We start from the raw sequence: 22465 nt of genomic DNA, 5'->3' as shown, positions 1-22465 counted from the left end.
TTTATATTTACTATAGCCTACCCTGAATTGTTTTTGAGGTTACCTAGGTACTAGTATTGTTCGAGTTACACAAACAATATAACTTTAATATAATTGTACTAGGTATTAGGGATTTGTGTAATAGTGTATAGTTGTTACCTGATCTCCAGGTGGACAGACAGAATGTACGTTAAATCAAGTATTGGATATTTTATGCTAAAAGTTACTCTGTCGCATATTTATCCTACCTGAGACTAATTTTAATATTCCTGTCTCTTCTTTGATTAGAGTGGCTGAAAATATGTATATTATCACAGCAAAGGGCATCTAGAAACAGGACACTTGGCTGGGTTCGCGTGTTTTTGCTCACCGTGGCTTCATGTGTCTTCGCTGTGCTACATATTAGCCTCTTTTATTCTATTGATTCAAGTTATGTCACACACAGACCACCAAGGCATGTGGTCTTATTCTTAGCTAGCAATTAGGACATCAATAAAAGTCAACTTCTGTAACTGTCTAGCTCATTGGCATTAGCGTCCGGTATCCGGCATAACATAACTATCAAGTGTGCCAGTAGTCATCTCCTTCCTCCGGGAAGCAATGAGACATCATGTTCTTCCGTACTTGTCTTGGCAGAAAGCAAAGGTAAAGAAATGGAATAAATAACGCGCTGAGTGGAGAATGGTGGATCTGTACGGAGTACATGGATCGGCAATGCATTAAAGAGGATAACTAGAAATGGCGCCGCCTATTCGGGGAAACTCTGCGTTTGTTCCCCATCGAGCTGAGGTACGCAATCAATCAAGCCGTTCTCAACGGTGGGGTTTACGAGGTGATACATAGCCCGGGCGAAGTGACAAATAATCACTGATTAGTCGGGGAATGCCAATTGCACTCTTCTCAGCCCACGGCTGATCGTGTTCCGCGTTTCAGTTGGGCGAATCTTTGTCTCGGCGACTCCGTGCGCTGTATCGTGGGGGCTAAATTTACAGGGGAGGATCATGAAGAGAGGCCTCTTTGGCCATTTTGCTTTTTTATTTTCTTCTAGGGTATCGGTACTGAAAGATTAATTGGGCGAGATCATATCGGAGCACTCAAGGCCGGGGGATGGAGCGCGAGTGGGAGTGCGACCGGTCCAAAAATGTAAATGGCCCCCAAATCGCACTTATTTCCCTTTTTAAAATGGGCTACGAAGAGGGGTTGCATCATTGTGGCAGCATTGTGGTAGGGAGTATGGTAGAGCATAAATTCATTCATAGATTGCAGAGCAGTCGAAAGTGAGTGGTGATGGGATTAGCCCTAAATACTTCAAAGTACACCAGCCTCGTCCTAGTGCGGGGGGCATCACGTTGATTTAAACATGAAGGCTAGCAGATTCCCCAGATGGAACGAATTAAGGTTAAATGGGGCTCCGAAATCCGAACAAACGTTCATCGCCTTGACAGGAGAGAGGGGAAAAAGAAAGAAAAAATGGCAGTTCCTAGTCTGTGACTCTACTCCACCGCGAATTAGGAATGCCCGAAGAGGAAATCTCGACGACGCCGCAAGGCTGGGAAGCCGGAGATATTCAGCCATGGACTGGTTTGCCGAGTACCACCAATTTTATCTATGCGAAATTGCCACCGGCACTTCATGGACTGGTTCTGTCACGTCTCCTCGATGTGTCCCGGGGTTTATTTAGTCAAAAGTCACCCGGGGCGGTGCCAAAGGACTGAATCTGCAAGAATCAAATCTAGATTGCAGAGGATGCAGCGCTAACGTGGCCCTTGGACATACAGAATCGAGGATCGGGGATTGCTCGGTGCGTGCGCTGAATATCTGTATTCGACTGTGATCAATAATCGACTGATCTGTTATTTTTCGACCTGAAACTGCAAGTTGATAGTTATACATACTGAATTCAAGTTCAAGTTTTAATCATTCGATATTCTCGTCATTTCTCTGGTTGCGGATTGCTATAGAAACTCCCTCGACTTGACATGTGTGCATTTAATGGAGTCCAGTGCACATTACCAGCTTCGAAAAGAACCGGAAGGCGCTAGACGATCTGTGCAGAAGCATGGCAGCTTTTACCCCAGAAATGCTCGAAATAGCTTCACAACTTGTGCAGATCCAGAGAGGAGCACATATTGCTTTACCCGGCCGATTTGATGAGGGCCACAAACTGGCACGGATATTTCAAATCGCACGAAGCATGCGAAAAAGTCATCTCAAACGCCAAGGTTGGGGTGGCTTGACAAACAGCCAGACGAAACCGGTGGACCATATGGCACGACTTGGTGGAGGAGATGTGCCAGGAGAAAAGAGAAGATTCAGCATGCGAGAGTAGGTAAAATTTCGTCAGAGGCTTTCCATTGTCGCTTTACGGAGCTTGGCTTAACGTTCTATTCCTCCACCCACCTGGGCACGAAACCGATTTATTTTCTCCTAAGACAAAATGTGCGTACTAGTAATGTTCCCAATCACGCCAGCTCTCGAGGTCTACTCGTGGCTACTCTAGGTGCGCAAAGTATTCTGTAATAAAAAATGTATTGTATAAGCACTTATGTATATGTATATATCGTGAGTCATACCCAGCCTCAAAGCCCAGGCTTTTATGAGGGGAGAGAAAGAAAAGAGAAGAGAAATCCCTGTATCAATACAGCGTTCCGAATCGAATCGAATCGAAACCCAATCGAATAAAACCAGCAAGCAGATGCAGACCAGACCCCACCAACACTAAGCATAGCCACAGGGGCCAGAATTCTAGTTCCAGCCCAAAGCAATAGCAAAACGGACGGAAAAAGCAAACGGCTTGGATATTGAGCCAGCAAATCCTGATACTCCAGCCAACTAGCACAGTGTCCATTCAACTCCAACTCAATTATCCCCCACCAAAGAACCCAACCGACACCTTCCACCAACAATCACAAGAATCCCCTCACGAAGCCCCCACTCCCGTAACGCCCCATCCTCCCTCTCCTCCCCAAGAGCAACCCTCTCCTCCCGCTCAAAGTGCCGTCCAACATGCTCCATCCGCGCATCCCAGCTCCCCTCCCCACTAAAAACTTCCTGACAGAACCCGCAAGAGCTCCGCTGCGGCGCCTGCCGGAGCCCGAACCAGCATCTCCGCCGAACCTCATCGAGACTCGTTTCAAAGGCGGCCTTTTCCGTGGCGCTGGGCATCTGCCGTGTGCTTGTCCAGGGGGCGTGCATTCGGCGGTGGTGTTGGGTGAAGAGGTCTTTACGGTTGAAGTCGTTTGGTTGGATTGGGGTTGGGGAATTTGCGCGCGAGGATGCGGATGTGAGGAATGTGTTTGTATTTGTGTTTGGTGGTGGTGAGTGGTGGATGTTGCATTTGCCTACGTCGCATCTGTAGAAGCCGAGTTGGAGGTGTTGGGATGTGACGTGGCGTTTCCATTCGTTTTTGGAGACGAATGTGCTTGGGCAACCGTATGGTGCGAAACTGCATACGAAGGTGCGTGTGTTGGTGGTCTCGCCGGTGCTGGTTATGCCTCGTCGGCGGGTGCGGCCTTGTGTGGAGGTTGGTCTTTTCGCGGATCCTTTGCGGACTCGAGAGGTTGATGTTGTTGAGGTGGGTGTAGATGTACTAGGTTGGCGGCCGCCGGAGCGCCGATTTGAAGAAGAAGAAGAAGCGAACGATATGCCCTCGACGGGGACTGGGGACGGCCATGATTGATCGGGTGTGACGTTGCGGTCTGATTGACTGCCAGACCAGGTATCAAATTCTGGGTCGTAGGGAGATCGGTGGTCGGGTTGAATCTCGAATATGCGTGGCTTTGCTGATAATAAGGAGTGGTTGAGAGATGTGGTTTCGATGAGTGCATCCGCGGGGAGATAGCCGGTTTGATCATCAACGCCAGTCATGCTCATAGTTCTGGTATCCTCTTGCCGGAATCCAGGCGATGCGAGGCAATTCATCCCAGGTAAGCTGCCGCTGTTGCTGCTGCGCGGACTTTGCGGGTCGGAGATAGTGGAGATACCACTATTCCAGGGCTCAAAACGACTTGGGTCGGTATAAGTCAAGTCTGGAGGCATGTAGCTCATTGCGAATGATTGTTCTTCGGTTTTCCACCATGGCTGCGCGGTGAGAGCAGCGTCGCGAGCTTTCAAGTTCCCTTGTTCGTCCCTGGTTATAGGGGACAGTTGGTACTGGTAATGCGTCGCACGGGTGACAAATGGGTGGTCGGCGGGGAGTGAGGAGTCATATGGCTCGCAAGACGGGCGGGAGACACCTGTCATAGACATAAGGTGGGGGCTGTCTGTGAATTGGGTGTAGGAGTCCATGTTGCCCAGTATTGGATAGATGGTCAGGGAAACACAGACAACTAACTTGAAGTATTGGGGGAGGATAGTAGGGTTCAAGTTCGGGGATCAGGGGAAACGGAGCTAAGGCCGGTATATATAAGTTAAACGGAATTTGGGCGTGAAAGCCAGCTTTCTCCCGAACCATTCTGGCGGGCCCACCGCGTTGCATCAATACAGAAAAGTGACTGAGAACCAAAGCAGCATGACGGCCCTAAGATGAGGTGGATCCGTGGGGCGGAAAATGAGCCTCAACGAAGCCCCGTGGGTCGAGGCAGTGGAAAAACAAAACCTGACTACTCCGTAAATTGACGGGCTGAGTCAAGATGAATCAAGAGCCTGCTGAGCAAATGAGCGAAGAAGCGAGTAGATGAATAGGGTCAAAATGATTGCCTCGATGTGGGTGATTGAAGGTTGTGATGGCGATCATCTCAGAGTTAACCTGCAACGAGAGTGTCGAGCAAAACAGATAATTAAAACCCAGAGAAAAAAAAAAAAAAAAGGAAACAAAAAAAGAAAACCTATTTTCCTTTCTTTTTTTTAGAAACTCTTTCAACTCTTTTCCAGTCAGGAAAAAGGAAAACGGGGAAGATCGATGCACTAAACCACATCAGTTTGGACCCCAAACTCACGACCCACGAGTCTGTCGATCTCGAGTCATGCCCACATTAGCTCACTGCTTAGTATGCATCCCAGAACGATGGGATTACATACCTGCCGAGAGTAGCTTAGCCCAACTGACTCAATGAAGCAGACCATGCGAGATTAGGGCAAACTCCTGCCCCTTTCGGGCTCCTCATTGAGATTAAGAGGGACTAGTATAGGGTTCCCCGTGTTGATCGGCCATCGAATGATCAGTGCTTTTTTCATTTTTTCTGCCCTTTTTCTCCTTTCTTTCCCGTCAGCCCTGGCCTCGACTCGATTCGATTCGACTCGACTTCGGCCGTTGTGGATCCACTAGACAACGGGGATCATGAAGCCAATCGTAGCCATGGCATAGCGAGAATCAAGTCTGAAGCGAGTTGGAGTCTGTTGTGACCAGCTTGTCGGTTTCTCTAGAGGAAATCTTGGGATTTCATTTGATTTCATTTGATTTCATTTTGGCATTTAGCAATTTTGCTGTATTCGATCTTGCGCACCCCTCGTTTGATTGAATCCTTCGAGCCTGAATGGGGATTTCTTAGCCGAATTGTCAGACCCGGAGCCCCCTGACAGCCGTTATCATTATACCGAGATCTTCATGATTTTGGCAGACTTCATTCCGTATCGATCTGGAGAGTAGTATCGAATCGCGTAACGAGTTTGTTCGGTTCGGCCCCCACCGGGACCATGAAAGGTGGTTATTTCAAATCAGATCATCGGTCTCCACTGCTTCCCCGACAGCACCCGGTGGACCGGATGGACTTCACTGCCTTTAATCGCACATTGTACATTGCCTTAGCCCTAGCTGCTTTTGGCTGGCTGGACCCATTTCCATTTCCATCTCCGTCTCCCTCACTCTTATACTTCCCTGGCTAATTCGACCAAGATTGGTGCTGGTGCTTATGCTTATGTGGCGGGAGGCTTGCTGCCTCCTTTTTCCTATCTCATACAAGTGCGCCCCATCCTGAATATTGAAAATTTTCGAAAATCATTCTATTGCATAGGAATGGCTGGACTAAAATAAAATAAAATATAAATGTAAATATATTATTGTACCGAATCTGTCATTTTTCTTCTTCACTCCTCCTTCACCTTGCGGGACCACTTCTTCGGAACACGTGCGAGCCAGTACAGTAAGAGACCTCCCAGAATATTGACTCCGATGTAAACGAAGAGCAGGCCGATGTTTCGCCAGTGATCCGAGAACTTGATGTTCAGCTGAAGCAAGAACTGGTCTGTGCTGGTAATTGAGCAGATTTCACACCCGGATGTCGCATTCCCATTGAACAACTTGGCTTGCGCCAAATCCACGTAGTCGCCCAGGTATTCAACGCAAGTTTGGCCCTTGGGTGGATTGACCTTCAGCAATTCTATGTCTGAGCAGGTTGCTGTACTTCCAGATAGGCCGGTTGATAGGACCGCCGAGACGAGATACGTAAATGGCGACACGCGATACATGAAGATCCAGAATTTCCCTAGTTGGGCGGGACTCGCGAGAACACTGGGTGAAGCTATTAGCGAGATTCTCCGAGGTTCATTCGGCCCCACAGTCCGCCCGCGGCAGAAGCTAAGATGCTTCGGAATATACGGAGTGCGAAACTCCATACAGCGAGGGATGAGATGAAACGCAAAGACAATCACTTACCCGTTGAAAACAAGACACAGAGAAAACATCAACTGGGCGATATTACTACCAGTGTCCGGCTGTTCAATACCCGCAATGATCATTGAACTAAATGTTGATGTGAACATCAAAAATATCAGGATCAGTAGGAACATGGTACCGCCCCGGTCTATTGTCTCGCCCGCCGGAGCGTTGCGATATAGCCCGATCGGGTAGTACCACGAGAAAAACACAGGCAGAGCCATGATGATGTTCCAGGGAAGCTCGACAAAAATACTAGCCAGCATGAAGGATTTCCAGGAATACGCCTTGGACGGTCGTTCGCGCACCTCATAAAGTGAGCGCTGGGTGCAAAAACTGGGCATCATCTGTTGGACAAGATTGGGGAAGATGACCAGAAGCATGAAGATGGCAAACATCTGATTTTGGAGACCTTGTTGAGTGTTTGGCATTCGCCAGAACGTAAAACCGATGAAAATGGGCTTATCAATGGTTAGTGGGAGAGTGATAATCAAGGTTCTACTAGGAGAGGAATACTTACTGGAAACACACACATGGCGGTCTTGGAATAAAGATATCCAGGGCTGCGGTAATACTGCTGGAACATTCGTCGAATGCAAATAAGGAACTGGTACCAGATAGGGGTTGCAAACTCCCCATATCCAGCTGTCGGGGGAGGCACCGGCTTCTGTCGGAGCTCAGATTTCATGTCGGCTAATTCCTTCTTGATCTGGGTTCTTTCTGGGCTTTCCAGCCAGACTTCTGCCCAGTCACGGTCCGCGTGAGAACCAGGAGCAGCACCAATAACCTCAAGCATCCATTCAGCAGGATTAGCGTTCTTGGGACAATCGATGGAGCCCTTGTTCTCGAAATATTTGATCAGGGTTTGCATGCGTGGTCCAAGATCGCCAAAGTACACAGTGCGGCCGCCCTTAGCTAAAAAGAGCAGTCGATCGAATTGAGACATCAACATGGCGGACGGCTGATGAATTGTACACAAGACCGCTTGGCCGTGGTCAGCAAGCTTTCGCATCAAACTGCAAATCGACCAGGCTGTTTGACTATCGAGACCAGAGGTAGGTTCATCAAAGAAGAGAAGCAAGTCGGGCTTGGCCGCAATTTCAACACCGATAGTCAACCGTTTGCGTTGTTCCACATTAAGGCCCTCGCCTAAAACACCCACGACGGCCTCAGAATACTCCTCCATGCCAAGCATCTTGATAACTTCTTCCACATAAGCTATCTTCTCCGCGTAAGGAATGTTGCTTGGCTGCCGAAGAAGGGCACTGAAAATGAGAGCCTCGCGTACCGTACTTGTCTCGAGATGCAAGTCCTGTTGCTGGACATATCCAGTCTTTCGCTGGAAGGAGCCATCTCGTGGCCTTCCGTCCACAAGCATATCACCGGTGATGACACCCATCGTGACACGGTTTGCCAAAACATCCAGTAAGGATGTTTTACCTGCACCGGTAACACCCATCAGAGCAGTCAGAGTTCCGGGCTTCACCCATCCGTCCACACGGTCCAGGATACGGCGATTTTCACCCTTGATCTTGATATCGTAGCAAACATCTTCCCAGTGGAAGATGGCAGTTTGTTTGATGATAGCCGCTGATCCATCACCCTCCTTATCCACGATCTCATGCTTTTCAGTCGAAGGTGCAGCCTCGGAGTCATCCTGACGGGCCTTTTTGGCAAAGGCCGGGATCTTGCCCCGTGGGAAAACCAGAACCTCACCCTTCGATGGCTTGGCTCGAATGTATTCGCTCGAAACAACATAGATGGTCAAGAATCCGAAGAAAAATGCGACCAGAATGCCAAAGTTTCTCCACATATGGCCCTTGTAATAATTGAAGGTGGTGTTAATGTAAGAATCTCCGTCAATGTAGGTATCCCCAGCAAATGCTCCTTTCATCGAGCAGATCCTCGAGCTCTGTGGTGCTGAATCGTAGGAGCCACCGGATGGGATATAGGTGGAACAAGGAAATTGACGGTCGCTGAACTCGTTGACAATCAAGCCTTCAAAGGCGTACTAAACGTATGTGATTAGCGTGCTTTTCTTCTCTAAATAGGTGTACCGAAGATACCCACAGCGATTGGATTCAAATAGTTCAGCCACCGGAACCACGGGTGCATGTCTCTGACTGGAATGGTAAATCCGGTGTAGATGACCAAAATCATCATGAAAATCGAAGCCGGAACCATTGCTTGAGCCATCGAGCGAGATATAGCACCGATAGACCGGAAGATGTTAGACATCACGAGAGTTGTCGAGAACGAGAACAAGAAGAAGATGAAAAAGTGACCAGCAGTGCGTCGAAGATGCGGGACAAAGTAAATGATGATGTTGAATGCGATAGCGATCAGGATTTTTGACGGCAGCTCAACAATGTAAGACCCGATTGCTTCGGCAGATGGATGATAAAGTGCATACTTGTAGTGCTTCTCTACAATTGGTCGTTGTTGCCATAGGGTCAGAAGCTCCAGGGAAGAAGCAAAAGCATTCATCAGAATAGCGAAGAATAGAAGTGCTCCACGCTGAAAGAAGCTGTCGGTGTTGTTTTCCAGATTCAAAAATACCGTCGAGATGATAACGCCCATGACGCTGTTTCCGATCACGGAGGCAATGGTCATACTCATGTCGCCTTGCAAACGCAAAAATCCGCGCCACAGGCACAGACGAGCCTGTTTGTAGTACGAGATTGTGTATGGAGAGGATGCCTTGTTGGCCTTGGACTTTTCGGCAGCACGAGAACGAGAGAATGATTCGAATTGGTCACCTTTGAGCGGGTACTGGTCATGTTGGGCTTCAATCTCTTGGAGAAGGGTTTTCCGCTCTTCACTCTCCTTCCAGCGCCTGGCAAACTCGTCTGCGGTGCGCGGCACGAGATGCTCATATCCCGGCCGGACCCGGCGCTCTGAGGGACTGGAAAGGGAAGTGAGGAAATCGGCATCGGTTTGTCTGTCGGGGCATTCGAATCCCATCTCGATAAAGAAACGACGGGCATCGGTGGACTTGCCAAAGTAAATTTGGTGGCCCTCGTAGAGCACCACGGCCTTGTCGAAAACATCGTAGATCGACTGACTAGCCTGGTAGATGGCGACGACGGCGGTGGCCCCACTGTACTGCGTGGAGAGACGAATGTTTTTCACGAATTCCAAGGCCGTCGAGCTATCCAACCCACGGGTACTATTATCCCAGCATTGCAGGGGACTACCGCAAAGAGTGATCTCGGCGATACTGACGCGCTTGCGCTCACCACCTGACACACCACGGATATACTCATTGCCCACCTTGGTGTTCATAGTATGCGAGAGACCCAGCATGGCCATGACCACATCTCGTTTATGCAGGGCATATTGGTCCCGGGATACTCCGGGAGGTCGGTTAGACGGAGTGCGTGCATGGGCGGCAAAGAGAAGCGTATCTCCGACACTCAGCTGGGGAAAGTGAATTTCTGTCTCTGCCTGGTAAATGACCTCACCACGGAATCGGGAGTGCATTTCATCCCAGGAGATACCTTGATACTGCACATCGGTGCCATCATCGATGAAAAGACCGTGAGTTTCACCGGCAATGGTTTTCAGCAAGGTGGTACACCCACTGTTGCAGATTGTTAGCCCGGTTCTCAACTCGCCGCGAACCTGTTCTCGAACCACACGAACACACACAACTCTTGACTTACCTGCCTGGGCGACCTAGTACCACGAGCATTTCACCGGCGTTGACCATGCCTTCAAAGTCGCGCAAGATGTCAATGCGGTGCTTTTTTCCGTAACCAGCATGAGCCTTGGCCCAGTTGAACATCTTCAACCAGGCATTACCAAAGGTGATCTGGTAATCGGCACCGGAACCATATCCAAAAACATTGAGATTGCGGAAGGAGACACCAGCGGTGCGCTTGGGGTAACGGTTCGGGTCACGAGTCATCTGAAGCATATTGCGCACCCATTTCAACGAACTGAATTGATCCGAACTGGGATCTAGCGAAGGGTCCTCGGTGGGATTGAGGAAGGTATTGATCGGCTCATTTTGGCCGTTGACGGAGCTAGGCTTTTGAGAGAGGTTGGAGAATGAGCGAGCTATGGTGGTGATATCTTTATGTCTGATATCATCCTCGACAGCCGGAGTCGAGGAATCTTCCTCGGAGACTTCGTCGGAGGTCGTATACTCCTCGAAGCGATGGCTGACTGTGTGAGTAGTAGCTGCATCATGCTCCGAGGGAGCTGGAGCTGGAGCTGGAGGCTCAGGCGCAGCCATGGTGACTGAGGAGATACCGTACGCGAGGAATTACCATGGGTAGTTCCAGGTGGATATGCACGGTAAATAGTCGGGGGTGATGGCGGGGAAGGGGACAAAGCGAAAGAAGAAGATAATAAGGAGAAAAGAAGGGAAGAGGAGAAAAGAAAGTGATAGAGGGAGGAAAGAAAGATGAGATGAGATGAGATGACGCCAAGGCCATTGAAATTACGCTTTTGGGCAAGAACGGATCGCGGATCGCGGGAATTGGCCCATCCGAATGGAAGGTGCGACTGGAGGCCTTGCAGTATACGCAGTCTACAGTATGGTACAACTACTATACTCTGGCAGTGTTAAGGTAAGATTCTCAGTGAGAGTACCCAAGGTAATGCTGTTACCTGTTTCCTGACACTTACGCTCGTTTATCACGAGACTATCACTACTACCACCTTCTCCCTCACACTCACACTCGCACTCGTCTCCCACTTCATACAACATCCCTTAGAGGGCAAAGCTCACATGGAAATCCGAAACCTTAACTCATTCGATGTCATTCAAAACATGCATATCTTCACTCTGATTGGTCCCGTATTCGCGTATACGTCCCCACCATTGCCCCACGGCCCCAGTCTGCATTGACTGTTTTGGGGACGGCTCCGACTGCACTGCCGTTGCTCTTTGGTTCTTTGATCCCCCGTATTCTGGTACGATATACGGAATACGGACTACACTTTCAGCATATTGAAGGACAGCAAGACTGATGTACCCGGGCACCCTGACCCTGCTCATTACAAACACATACCCTCGTTGGACTGACCTATCGGCATCAACGTCTCCGGTATATCGACACACCGTTATATTGCTTCTTTCATCTCGGGACTACGGACTATATCTCATCAACCTCCGATTCTCCTTTCCTTTCCCATTCAATCCACCCCGATCACACGCCCTCATCAACTGCAATCATTCCGCACGGCTAACTATGTAGTATCCACTTCCACTCCCCCTGAATGTGCCAGTCATCCCTAACCGAGCCCACGTTTGAGTTAGGCCCGCAGGACGATCTGTCTCCACGACGCACGGTCCGGAACTTCAGCCACACCCGCCCCTTGACCTTGGCCTTGTCCTTGTCCTACACCTTGACCCGGCACCACTTGCTCCCGCAGCCGAACCGTCTCTGTGGCGCGGAGAACCTTACCTTGACCAGATATGGCCTCGGCAGCAATCTGTCCGTACGAGTGACCCGACACATGGAACGCAGTCTCGAATCCATCACGCGGCACCTCACCCAAGAACGATCGCGACCCGAACCGATCAGTCACAGCGTAGAAGCGCCAGATAGCAGTTTCCGTGTCACCGTTCCATGATACATACACCGACGTGCCAGAGGGAGTCTTCTCGGCGACGAGGGAGGGCTCTTCATTCGGTATTCCGGTCCAGTTATACTTGAATGCGCGGTAATTCTCGACTCCTTCGCCCAAGGCGCCGGAGTCCATGTATGCGTGGAAGATGGGCGTGCCGTCTGCTCGGAATTCAGTCACCGCGCCTTCAGAGCCCCAGTTGACTAGTGCGTTTCCGTTCGACAGCAGCTGGGTGCTTCCTTGGGATTTGGCCAGAAGACCGTCTGGGGGCTGGAATGCCTGAACCACCGAGGCGGTCCAGGTGGCCGTGTTGACGGAAATGATTTTGCCTTGGGAGAATGGGTGCGTGTGGACTTCGTGGCCGCGGTGATTCTCGGTTCCGTGGGCGGAGTTATCGAATAGCGAAATTATTTCCTCGTCGCCGTCTCGGGAGACATATCGGGCATGATGCTGGAAGCAGAATGCGACGTTGGGTCCTAGGTCGAAGTCTGAGCGAAGCCCGCCTAGCCGCCAGATGATTTCACCGGTGGTTCCGTTGATCTTGTGTACAGCGCAGGCGTCGCGAGCGGAGATGAGGTAGTCGCCAAAGATGTCCTTGTCGACGGAATTGATGTGGAAGTAATCCCATGCATCCGACGAGTTGTAGCCAGAACCGGCTTGGCCAGGGTTCAGGGGGAGAACAGCCTCTGTTGTTGATTAGTACATGGGATATACGGTGAAAGCGAGATCATCATTTGAACAGAGGGCTTACCATCAGGAGTGACATGGTCGAGGCTGGACCACTCGAAGAGCAACTCACCCGTCTCGATATTCAATTCTACCACACGTTAACATTGACTCAAGCTTGACTAATCAACAGCATCAAGAATCAAGACTTACCCTGAAAGATGGCATCCACGATCCACTGCTGCTCGGGGCTACCACCCCAGCGACTCAAGTCTGTGGGGATAGGCTGATAAACCTGAAGCAAAGCCGTTTTCTCATCGATGATATGAAACTCATGCTTATCCATAAGCTTATGGTTGCCAGCGCGCAACTCACGAATCGTCTCATAGTTCTGATCCAGAAGAGTCGCATGGCCATGACCATGCCCATAGGCCGGGTTATGGTCACCCTCAAAGCTGAACAGCACATCCTGGCCCTTCCATCTGGCAGCCTGGAAATTGGTCGCCCAGATCGAGTAATAGGTATACCCGGACCAGACGAGTTCGCCATCATCTCGGAAGATATATGGGGCTTCCTGGCGGGGCCCGTGGAACTGGGGCTCGGCCCACTGACCCGGGAACGGGGCGACGAAGAGGTATCCCTTGTCAGTATCGTGGGATGCGGGGATGGTGATGTTCAGACGTGGCGGGGCGAGGTCCGTTCGCGACTTGAATTGCCAATCTGCAGCGGCGAGGGGTGCCAGTGCAGTCACGTAGGTGATGGCTTCAAGGAGCTTCATCTTCATCGTGGTGAAGGGGGTTTGCTAGTAAACCGGCGATCAGTTTCCATGATGGCGGTCATGTTTTGCCAGCATAGGGTACATTAACCTTAGGTGGGTATTCTGCACTGAGAGGTCTTCGACGCTCTTTTAGTTTGCTTCAATTTATCACTACTACTATAGTAGATGGTGGACTTGGAGACTTGGGGTGATCAGATAATGGGGGGGAGGGTTGGATATTTATACGAAGTGGTGTGCCAACACGTCATTTCCTTCAGATTGCTGCAATTAAAAGTATCCACGGTTCGACTTGTTCCTAGACTGCAGTCAAAGCCAATGTCAATACAGAAATGGTTCGAATATGTCATAGTATCTCGTAAAATCCCGTGGTGAGAGCAAATCCACAAATGTCGTGCTTGGCGATGGACACTTCAACCTTCCCAATTCAGTCCCCGCTTCCCTTCCGACATTCTTCGGCTGCTCGGCAAGTTTCAACAGTGCCAAGTGCCAAGTGCCAAGTACGAAACACCTGACATCTCTTTCACCTGGGTATTCTCCATCGATTTGATCTCAATTTGAACTCGAATTCCAAGGTTCTCACCCAATTGGATACCCGCCATGGCAGTCATTGAAGACCCCGAGATGTCGAACCCGACTCCCACAGAAGAGCAGCCTCTTCTGCCATCCGATCCAAGTGATAACTGGCGACCCGGGCATGGGTTTCTTTGGATTCAATTCGGTATGTCCACTGGCAGATGAATGACCCCGCGCGGGGAGGAGTTTTTGTTGCGGCCACCAGTCCAGTCCAACCAGCAAGGACTCGGAATAGCAAGATTAAACGTGAAACTAACTATTCACCAGCAATAATGTCAAACGTCTTCCTCTCCGGCTTCGACGGCACAATCACCGCGTCCACCTACGCAATCATAAGTTCCGAGTTCAATGCCGCGAACACAGCTTCGTGGTTGACAACCTCCTACCTAATCACCAGCACCGCCTTCCAGCCTTTATACGGTCGCTTCTCGGATATTCTCGGTCGCAGGGCTTGTTTCTTTACTGCGACGATTACCTTTTTGGCTGGGTGTTTGGGCTGCGCTGTTGCGAGGGATATTCTATTCTTGAATCTCATGCGCGCGTTGACGGGTGTGGGTGGGGGTGGTTTGATGACCATGGGTGAGTCTTGTCGCTTGCGCGAAATGAGACGTTATTTTGTTTGTCTAACATAGCCTGATAGCGACTATTGTCAATTCGGATCTTATTCCCTTTCGTCGGCGGGGGATGTATCAAGCTGTGCAGAATGGGTCTTATGGATTCGGTGCTATCTGTGGTGCATCGTTTGGCGGGGCGATTGTTGATTCGATCGGGTGGCGATGGTGTTTTCTTGTGCAGGTGCCTGTTTCACTGATGGTGCTTGTTCTGGGCTACTTTGTCCTTGAATTCCCTGCTAAGCAGCACCATCACCATGACTCGGCTGCTCAGCAGAGTCAAGGCATCTGGCACAAGATTGATCTGTCGGGTGCTTGTTTGCTTGTCCTCGCTCTCTCGAGTCAACTTGTTGGTCTGAGCTTGGGTGGCAATGAGCTTCCTTGGACTAATGTCTGGGTTATCTTGTCCCTAGTTGCCAGTGTGGTCTTCCTTGCTCTCTTCGTTTACGTCGAGGCGAATACCAAGGCCGTTCCTCTTATTCCGTTGAAGATGCTTCGTGGCGTCCTTCCAGTCTCGACTCAGATTGCGAATGTTTGCGTCGGGATGGCTGCTTACGCTGTAAGTTCTCGCCGGGTTGAAGAAAATTCAGGTCGTGTTACTAACTTTGAAACGATAGTTCCTCTTTACCATCCCGCTACTCTTCCAAGTCATTCTACTGGACAGTCCCACGAAAGCCGGTGCACGACTGGTCATTCCATCCCTCGCCACCCCCCTCGGCGGCCTGATTTCCGGGATAGTGATGTCCCGCTGGGGAAAATTGGCCTGGCTCGTACGTACCGGCGCAGGTCTGATGTTCATCGGTAACCTCCTCGTCACACTACTCCGTTTCGACGATTCGCAGTGGAAGTACTTTGCGTATATCATCCCAGCAAACCTCGGACAGGGATCGTTTACCCGGGAATCTTGTTCACCTTTCTGGCGGCATTTGATCATTCCGGTACGTCGACCACCCTCACCACTACCCCGAATTAGAGTCGCGAGTGGGTCGTGGAGACACTGAAACTAACCAATTTTCATAGACCACGCCGTCTCCGCCTCGACTGTCTACCTCATCCGCTCCCTCGGAACAGTCTGGGGCGTCGCAATCACCTCAGCCATAATTCAGAATACACTGAGCTCAGGCCTCGCCGAGGCCTTGAGTGAAATACCAGATAAATGGAAAGTACAATTCCGTCCACGAACCGCCGTGCCAATCGTAACCACAACATGAAAGAACCCGCTGACCCAATTCTTTTTCTTTTCATAGGTGATTGACGAAATCCGTCACTCTGTTTCGGCGATCCATGATCTGCCCCCAGACGCCCAGATGGCCGTGCGCCTTGTCTATTATCGCGGTATTCGCCTTTCATTTGGCGCATCGGCTTCGTTTGGGTTCATCGCTACCTTTGCTGCCCTGTTCACTCGTGGCAAGGGTCTGGAGCGAGCTGGTGGGGAATAAGGGTATTAAATGTCCTTCCTCTCAGAGCCCACCAGATGTTCAATCAGCGCGGCTCTTGCGCGTCGAGGAATGAAATTCTGATGGGTGTCTTGGTAAGTTGGATTGTGGGACCCAATAGGCCTGGGTCTATGGCCTTGCTTGAGAGTTGCGAGGTGGAGCCGAGGAAGTAGGAGGGGTCCTTTGTATGTCGATGATGGCTTAAGCCTGCTTCGGTAGAAAGGTCTTGCTCGAACTGGCAGTTGGTTACGGAGGATAGATAGGTAGATAGGATTTAGAGTATTTAGATGGTAGAATGGAGTGGTTCTAGTCCCAATATGCCCCCTCGAGGCTGGACAGGTGAAGCTGCAGCGGGGTTCGGCTGGGATGGGGATCCACTGGGGAAATAAAATGATTGAATTTGGGACCAATTTCCATGAATTGGAGATTTGGCTTTCAGATTTCTTATTCTTAATCCAGCTAAGGCCGTCCAAGCACTTAACTCTGCACCTTCCACAGTCGTACATCGGCAAGAAGACCCGGAAGTAAAAATATCATGATGATTCCAAGGTTTAGCCATTGCGAGTATGTACTTCTAGATAGAGATAGACATTCACAATCTAAGAAAGAAATCCCCCATCTACTAGCAGTATCTCTTAATTGGTAGTGAGAACTGCCACGCTAAGGTTAGGCAGATTGAAGCTGAATTCTCCCTTCTTGCCGGCCTTGATAGTGGTCGTCTTGCTGTTGACGATGTTCGCGCCACCAACTTCGTTCATGGAGAAAGCGTTGGGTGCGGTCAGGATCGTCAAATCCGCCTTGGTACCCCGTCCGACTCCTGAGAAGGTCAGTGACACTGGAACATCCTCGGTGCTGTTGTAAACAGCAGCCTTGAAGATGCGCGAGTTGCTTTTGCTGTCTAGACCGGTGGCGTAGTACAGGGGGCCAAAGGCATCCTCGGAGGTGGCTGGGAGTGTGTTTGTCATGTGGTTCTTGTTAAAAAGCTAAAGCTGTCAGTTAGTACATGCCGTTTGGTTAAAGGGTGCTTTGTTTGACTTGCATCATAGACATGGAAGCTGGTTGACTTGGCGGTGTCATCAGGGTTGGCATTGAAGGAGAGCATAGTCGGGGACCATTGGTAGGCATCCAGGTTCATCAGGAATGGAGCCTAAAATTTGTTAGTGAAATTCTCACCTTGTGAATACCTTTTCGCTGGAATTTCTCACATAGGTTGTTCCGATAATCTTGTCTGCGTTTCGCTCAGCTCCCAAAAGGAAAACCGCCTCAGAGACAGAGGCAATCCACCATGGGTACAAAGAGAAGTTGGTGTCACTCCAGTCAATACCCTTGCCGCCGTTGTTGAACTCCGTGGCGGCAATCTCACCAAGAAGAATAGGATGGTCGGGGCTGTAGCTGTCGAACATGTCGAACTTGGTGACGAAGTTGTCAGGGATATCGTACAAGTGGTAATCACCACCAGCCTTGCCCTCGAGAGTCATGTCGATGGTCGAAGCTAGAACTTGGATATCGGGATACTTCTCCGTAATGGCATCGTAGAAGGCGGCAAATCGGTAGGACTTGTAAGATTCCAGTCCGCTGTTGAGATTGTCCTCGTTTCCGACCTCGACGTATTTGATCGTCCATGGCTCGGGGTGTCCATACTTAGCACGCAGAGCACCGTATTTTGTGTCCACCGATCCAGTCAGGAATTCGAGCTCGTTCAAGGCATCTTGTACGTAGAAGTCAAGCTCATCCTCGGGGACTAGTTCTCCATTGAGAGCCAGACCGGCCCAGACGGCAAGGACTATATCATTCCTGATTAGTTTCTTCGGATTCTATTGAAACAGGCAGCTTGCCCAGGGGAGGAAATAGCTTACTGGGCTCCATTCCGAGGTCATCACACCATTCCATATACTCAACTAGACCAAATCCACTGGTCTCTTCATATTGCCAAGTTGTGGCACGGCCAGGGCGGTCCTTGAGGGGACCAATGGTCTCATTCCACTTCCAGCGGCCCGCGATGGTATCTCCTTCCAGGTTGTTTCCACCTGGAAATCGGAGGAATTTCTATCATCGAAATAAGTATTCGGAAATAATTTTTGTACCAAGATAATGAGATGACTTACAGGGCCAAGGTCCTTCAGGGCCTGCATCAGGTCGCGTCGCATGCCATTGGGACGATCGTTCCAGGTCGGTGGGAATAGACTGATCAAGTTGAAGTCAAGATAGCCATCCTTTGCTTTCTATTTAGGTTCATTGTCAGTCATTGTCCATAATCACTCTGCAAATATGAGTCTCACCGATCCATCAAATGACACCGAGAAGGTGTTCTTAGTGTCAGATGCCTTAGTCTTAGCCGTAATAGTAAACTCATGTTGCACCCATTTACCAGCAACACTCTTGGACTTCACAGTGGTGCTAGCCAGTGTTTTTCCGCTTGAGGAGGTGAGTGACGCGGTAAAGGAGCCAGAGTAGGAACCCTTGACATAGAAGGAACCCGAATATTTCTGAGGTCGCACGTCGATTCCCCAGAAACCGGCATTGCTGAGTCCCGCAGTGCTGCTTCCCTTGACCCGCACTGAGGTGGGGAGAGCAGAGGAGAGTGGATCACTGAGGTTCTGCAGAGACAAAGACGATCCACCCACAGCTGTCCAAGCATCCAGAGATGATGGGAACTTTGAGCTGCCTTGGAATGCTCGGTTGCGAACTAGTTCTGCGTACAGGCCACCTTCACCGCAATGGTTGATTTCCTGAAACAAGCTTGGTCAGCGTGAGCTGGATTGTTTCAAACAGGACAATTTACCTCTTCCATTGCTCCATATTGCAAATTGGTAGTAGCGTTACCACCCGACTTCGCAACAGAAATAGTCACAGCCGCGCTGCAGGTAGCCAGCAGGGGCAAAAGGATATATTTTTGTAACATGACTCAATTGAGAGCAAGGGCAGATGTAAACTGCGCTAATCCTACCCAGAATTGACTGTAGACACATTGAAACGAGGAGGTCGCATCGCGAGTATTTATGCCTGTCGGTTCCCAGCCCCGAGCAATGCCTATTCTGCGGGACAATTTACCCTTGATTGTGGCCAAGGCCACCCCCTCGTAGTCCGAGATCACGATCTGGGAGGGGGTGAGGAGTATCGGAGACGATCATTGCCAAAGAGAAAACATCGTCCTGCTGCTAGTTGAGAATTGCCGACGTTGAATTATCCGCATCGGGTAGATTTCCGTGGGGAGGTGCTCCGGACACTGCGAAACCACTCTAAGTATGGGGAAACATCGGCAGAACTGGTTAGTTCAAGACGCTAGGTATGATCCCTGTGCGCTCGGGTGATTATGTCTGCAGTACCACTACATTCGATCAAAAGCCAGGGTCGAAGGTCGGATTGAAGTTACATGACGAAGGCGGTGATTCTCGTGAGCTATTGGTGTCTTGTAGTGCTGCCAATGATTTTCGTCAGCGCCATGCGAGAAATGGTCTGCAGGTCCCGTTGGGGGAGCGTCATGATTGATGGGTTAAATGAGCTTGCTTTCTCCGCATCTCCGCAGCTGCAGAGCCTCCACTTTTTGGTACCTGGCCTGATCCAACAACGTTGCGTGATGTAATTGCCAAGGGTCGTGATGTAAGTATTGATGTGAGAAGTAGATTTTGGATGGGAGGAGGAAATTTAGAAATCATGATAGACGTCATTGAAAGCACCGAATCTGCTTTTCGGCCAAGTTATTCTGGGTGATCTATAAAGCCGGTGCCTACATTTTCGCGTGTCAAACAATAATCACCACTCAGTTCACAAATGACCCCAAGGACTTATCGGAGCACAAGAGGGGTATCCGGAGATTCCGATTGCAAGTGGACTACTACGCAGATACCCTTCAAAACAAGTACAATTGCCAAGAAATTAAATTAACCTTGGAAGGCATCTTTAGAGACAACTCCCAGTATGTTTCGTCAAGGTCCTAGAAATCCAACATGTTGCCTCTATTTCTCCACGCCATCAGTCTCGCCAATCCGCACCACATACTTGACAGCAGATGCCTTGCCAGCCTGCAAATCCAGCATCGCTCCTTGAAGCCCAGCCAATCCACCAGGACGTACTTCATATGGATGCCCCGAGAACCACCCCTGTGCCAAACCCCGGCCCATGAGCTGATAAAATGCAGCTGCAAACTCCGTATCTTCAATGGTCTTCCCTGGTGAAGCAGGGGCGTGAATATAACCAACAACTGCATGAGTGACTGAAATTCCCTCGGGCTGATAATCGATACCAGGCATCACAAGAGTGAGTTGTCCGGGTCCGGTCATGACTGTGCCAATATTCAAATAGCTTCCTTTCTCCGACACTGCATCGAGGGCATGATGAATAGGTTTTCCGCCAGCGGCGGCTTTGATATTCTCTCGTATGCTATCATCATCTTGACGGTAGTCGATGATCGTATCGCCTTTCTCGCGATTAATCAGGGTTTCGACAAATGCACTACCTCTACCCGCGACAACGATTAAGGGGTGGATGTTGGATAGCTGAGCGAGCTTGATGGCGAATGCTCCGACCGCAGTCGCTCCGCCATAAATTACGTATGGAAATGGCTCGCTGGTAGGGTTCCAGGGAAGAGGCAGGTTCGATCGCTGGAACATTGCGACGGCCGAAGTCATGGCAGCTAGGGGGGATTGTTGATGCCTCTGGTTGTGGTTTAGAAAGTTTCATTCTCTTCTAAGATGAACGTCGTTCAGGAACACTTACCCTCGAAGGAAGTATGCCCAGGAATGTGGAAAGTCGAAACACTCGGGGCGATCGCGTATTCTGCCCAGCTTCCGTGTGGTTTCATCACCTGGTGAAATGCGGCAACCCTATCACCCTTGTGAAATCCTAGGACATCATCGCCTACTGCTTCGATATACCCAGCAATATCGTCACCCTGGTTAAACAGAGCGCCGTCTGGTGGCCAGCTCAGAGCCATTTTCCAGTCTTTCGGATTGGATCCGGACACGACCACGCGAATTAGAACCTGACCGGCCTCGGGAACGGGGACTTCGGTGTCGCGGATGGTCACCGTGAGGTGCTTGTCGATAAATGCTTCTTTCATGGTGCAGCGATAATATGAAACACGTTGAAATTCCAGTGATTGATTGGCAAACAGTAATACGACACCTCCAGGGCTTGAGGGAGGTAAATAATATATACAAGTCGGAGATTGCGGCGTTAACATGGGGCGTACAATTAGGCCACCACACCAGTCAAAACTTAAAATCCGAGATAAATAAAGGTCACCTGGTCAAAGTTCCCTAGCCAATGAGTAATTACCATTGGCGACCATAAAGTATCACTGGCAGGATGCGAAGGCTAATACGGTCAGGCCAAGCACAGCCGAGTGCCTTTCATATAAATAACGTGTTTCACCACCTAGTTGGCAACTTCACCTAGTCGGCAGCTCCAAAACACATAGTAAATATGATAAATTACAACTTTGTAACTCAACAACAATTTCTATTTGGAAGGTTATTTTAAGGCATAGTATTCTAAATAATATTACTAACTATCTTGTAAAATATTCAATCTAAGAAATATTTTAATGGTGTAGAAATATATATTTATCTCTTGAACGAATAAATTACCAGGTATTTTTTGGAATTTAATAAGATATCTAGAAAAGTCTAAAAGAAATCCTACTGAGCTATTCTCTCCAGTAATAAGAACCTATATTAATAATTATAACTTAAAATATCCTTTTATTGTTGAGATATTCAAAGTCGTAATTTATCATATTTACTACATTTCATGGGGCTGCCGACTCGACTCGGTGGTGAAACACGTTATTTGCTATCTTCAAATGGTATTTAAATTCAAGCTACTAGTAGAAGCAGGTTGTTTTCTGATATTCAAAATTTGTTTTTACCATCTAACCTTGGAAGTCTGTATGACGAAAGCTCTGAGCAATCAATCCATCAAAATAAAGAATATGTAGTAGTTTACTAACTTGAATCTATAGTTACACCCATGGACCTGGGCAGAAACCACGTCATTTAAATATTTAAATCTAGATTGTTACCTAGGTATGGGGGCTCACTACTTCCATACCTAGGTATCTCATTGAAGCTTCAAACCCCGAGGTTAGAGTTATTTGAACAAGACCATGTAGATGAACCCGAGGATCCCTTGCTAGAAGCAATTATGCTCATGGCAGAACCGAAAGTACCGCAATCATCAGAAACTTTGACTTTACCATAATGATAAAATACCTCCAAACCGACGTAAGGGCCCATTTGCAAGATAGTTG

At 49.3% G+C, this 22465-nt stretch overlaps 6 protein-coding genes across 6 annotated transcripts; 1 reads left to right on the top strand and 5 right to left on the bottom strand.

The window, feature by feature from the left end:
- Positions 1–2838: 2838 nt before the first annotated feature.
- Positions 2839–4266, bottom strand: N7533_001404 (putative C2H2 finger domain protein; the record flags this gene model as incomplete). The annotated part of the gene is made up of 1 exon (XM_057098054.1): positions 2839–4266. One exon carries the CDS (start codon positions 4264–4266, stop codon positions 2839–2841), a length of 1428 nt encoding a protein of 475 aa, XP_056963190.1.
- Positions 4267–6003: 1737 nt separating this feature from the next.
- N7533_001403 (pleiotropic drug resistance family ABC transporter) lies at positions 6004–10811 on the bottom strand (the record flags this gene model as incomplete). The annotated part of the gene is made up of 5 exons (XM_057098053.1): positions 6004–6427; positions 6572–7032; positions 7092–8582; positions 8642–10154; positions 10237–10811. The coding sequence occupies 5 exons, from the start codon at positions 10809–10811 to the stop codon at positions 6004–6006; spliced, it is 4464 nt and encodes a 1487-aa protein (XP_056963189.1).
- A 1025-nt stretch (positions 10812–11836) lies between these two features.
- On the bottom strand, positions 11837–13601 carry N7533_001402 (arylsulfotransferase family protein; the record flags this gene model as incomplete). Its single annotated transcript, XM_057098052.1, has 3 exons — positions 11837–12837; positions 12903–12968; positions 13031–13601. The coding sequence occupies 3 exons, from the start codon at positions 13599–13601 to the stop codon at positions 11837–11839; spliced, it is 1638 nt and encodes a 545-aa protein (XP_056963188.1).
- Positions 13602–14192: 591 nt separating this feature from the next.
- On the top strand, positions 14193–16218 carry N7533_001401 (MDR family MFS transporter; the record flags this gene model as incomplete). Its single annotated transcript, XM_057098051.1, has 6 exons — positions 14193–14313; positions 14436–14747; positions 14809–15338; positions 15397–15760; positions 15800–15975; positions 16027–16218. The coding sequence occupies 6 exons, from the start codon at positions 14193–14195 to the stop codon at positions 16216–16218; spliced, it is 1695 nt and encodes a 564-aa protein (XP_056963187.1).
- Positions 16219–16850: 632 nt separating this feature from the next.
- Positions 16851–19117, bottom strand: N7533_001400 (alpha-L-arabinofuranosidase A; the record flags this gene model as incomplete). Its single annotated transcript, XM_057098050.1, has 7 exons — positions 16851–17198; positions 17264–17362; positions 17421–17998; positions 18072–18261; positions 18321–18437; positions 18495–18944; positions 18998–19117. 7 exons carry the CDS (start codon positions 19115–19117, stop codon positions 16851–16853), a joined length of 1902 nt encoding a protein of 633 aa, XP_056963186.1.
- A 1054-nt stretch (positions 19118–20171) lies between these two features.
- On the bottom strand, positions 20172–21274 carry N7533_001399 (zinc-binding alcohol dehydrogenase family protein; the record flags this gene model as incomplete). Its single annotated transcript, XM_057098049.1, has 2 exons — positions 20172–20848; positions 20932–21274. 2 exons carry the CDS (start codon positions 21272–21274, stop codon positions 20172–20174), a joined length of 1020 nt encoding a protein of 339 aa, XP_056963185.1.
- Between the last annotated feature and the right edge of the window lie 1191 nt (positions 21275–22465).

The sequence above is a fragment of the Penicillium manginii genome, assembly GCF_028828005.1.
Source record: "Penicillium manginii strain IBT 31320 chromosome Unknown utg000002l:1.0-5564898.0:1.0-5567710.0, whole genome shotgun sequence".
Taxonomy (NCBI): Eukaryota; Fungi; Ascomycota; class Eurotiomycetes; order Eurotiales; family Aspergillaceae; genus Penicillium; species Penicillium manginii.
The sequence above is the reverse complement of the archived record's forward strand: the minus strand, read 5'-3'. Positions and strand labels throughout refer to the sequence as shown.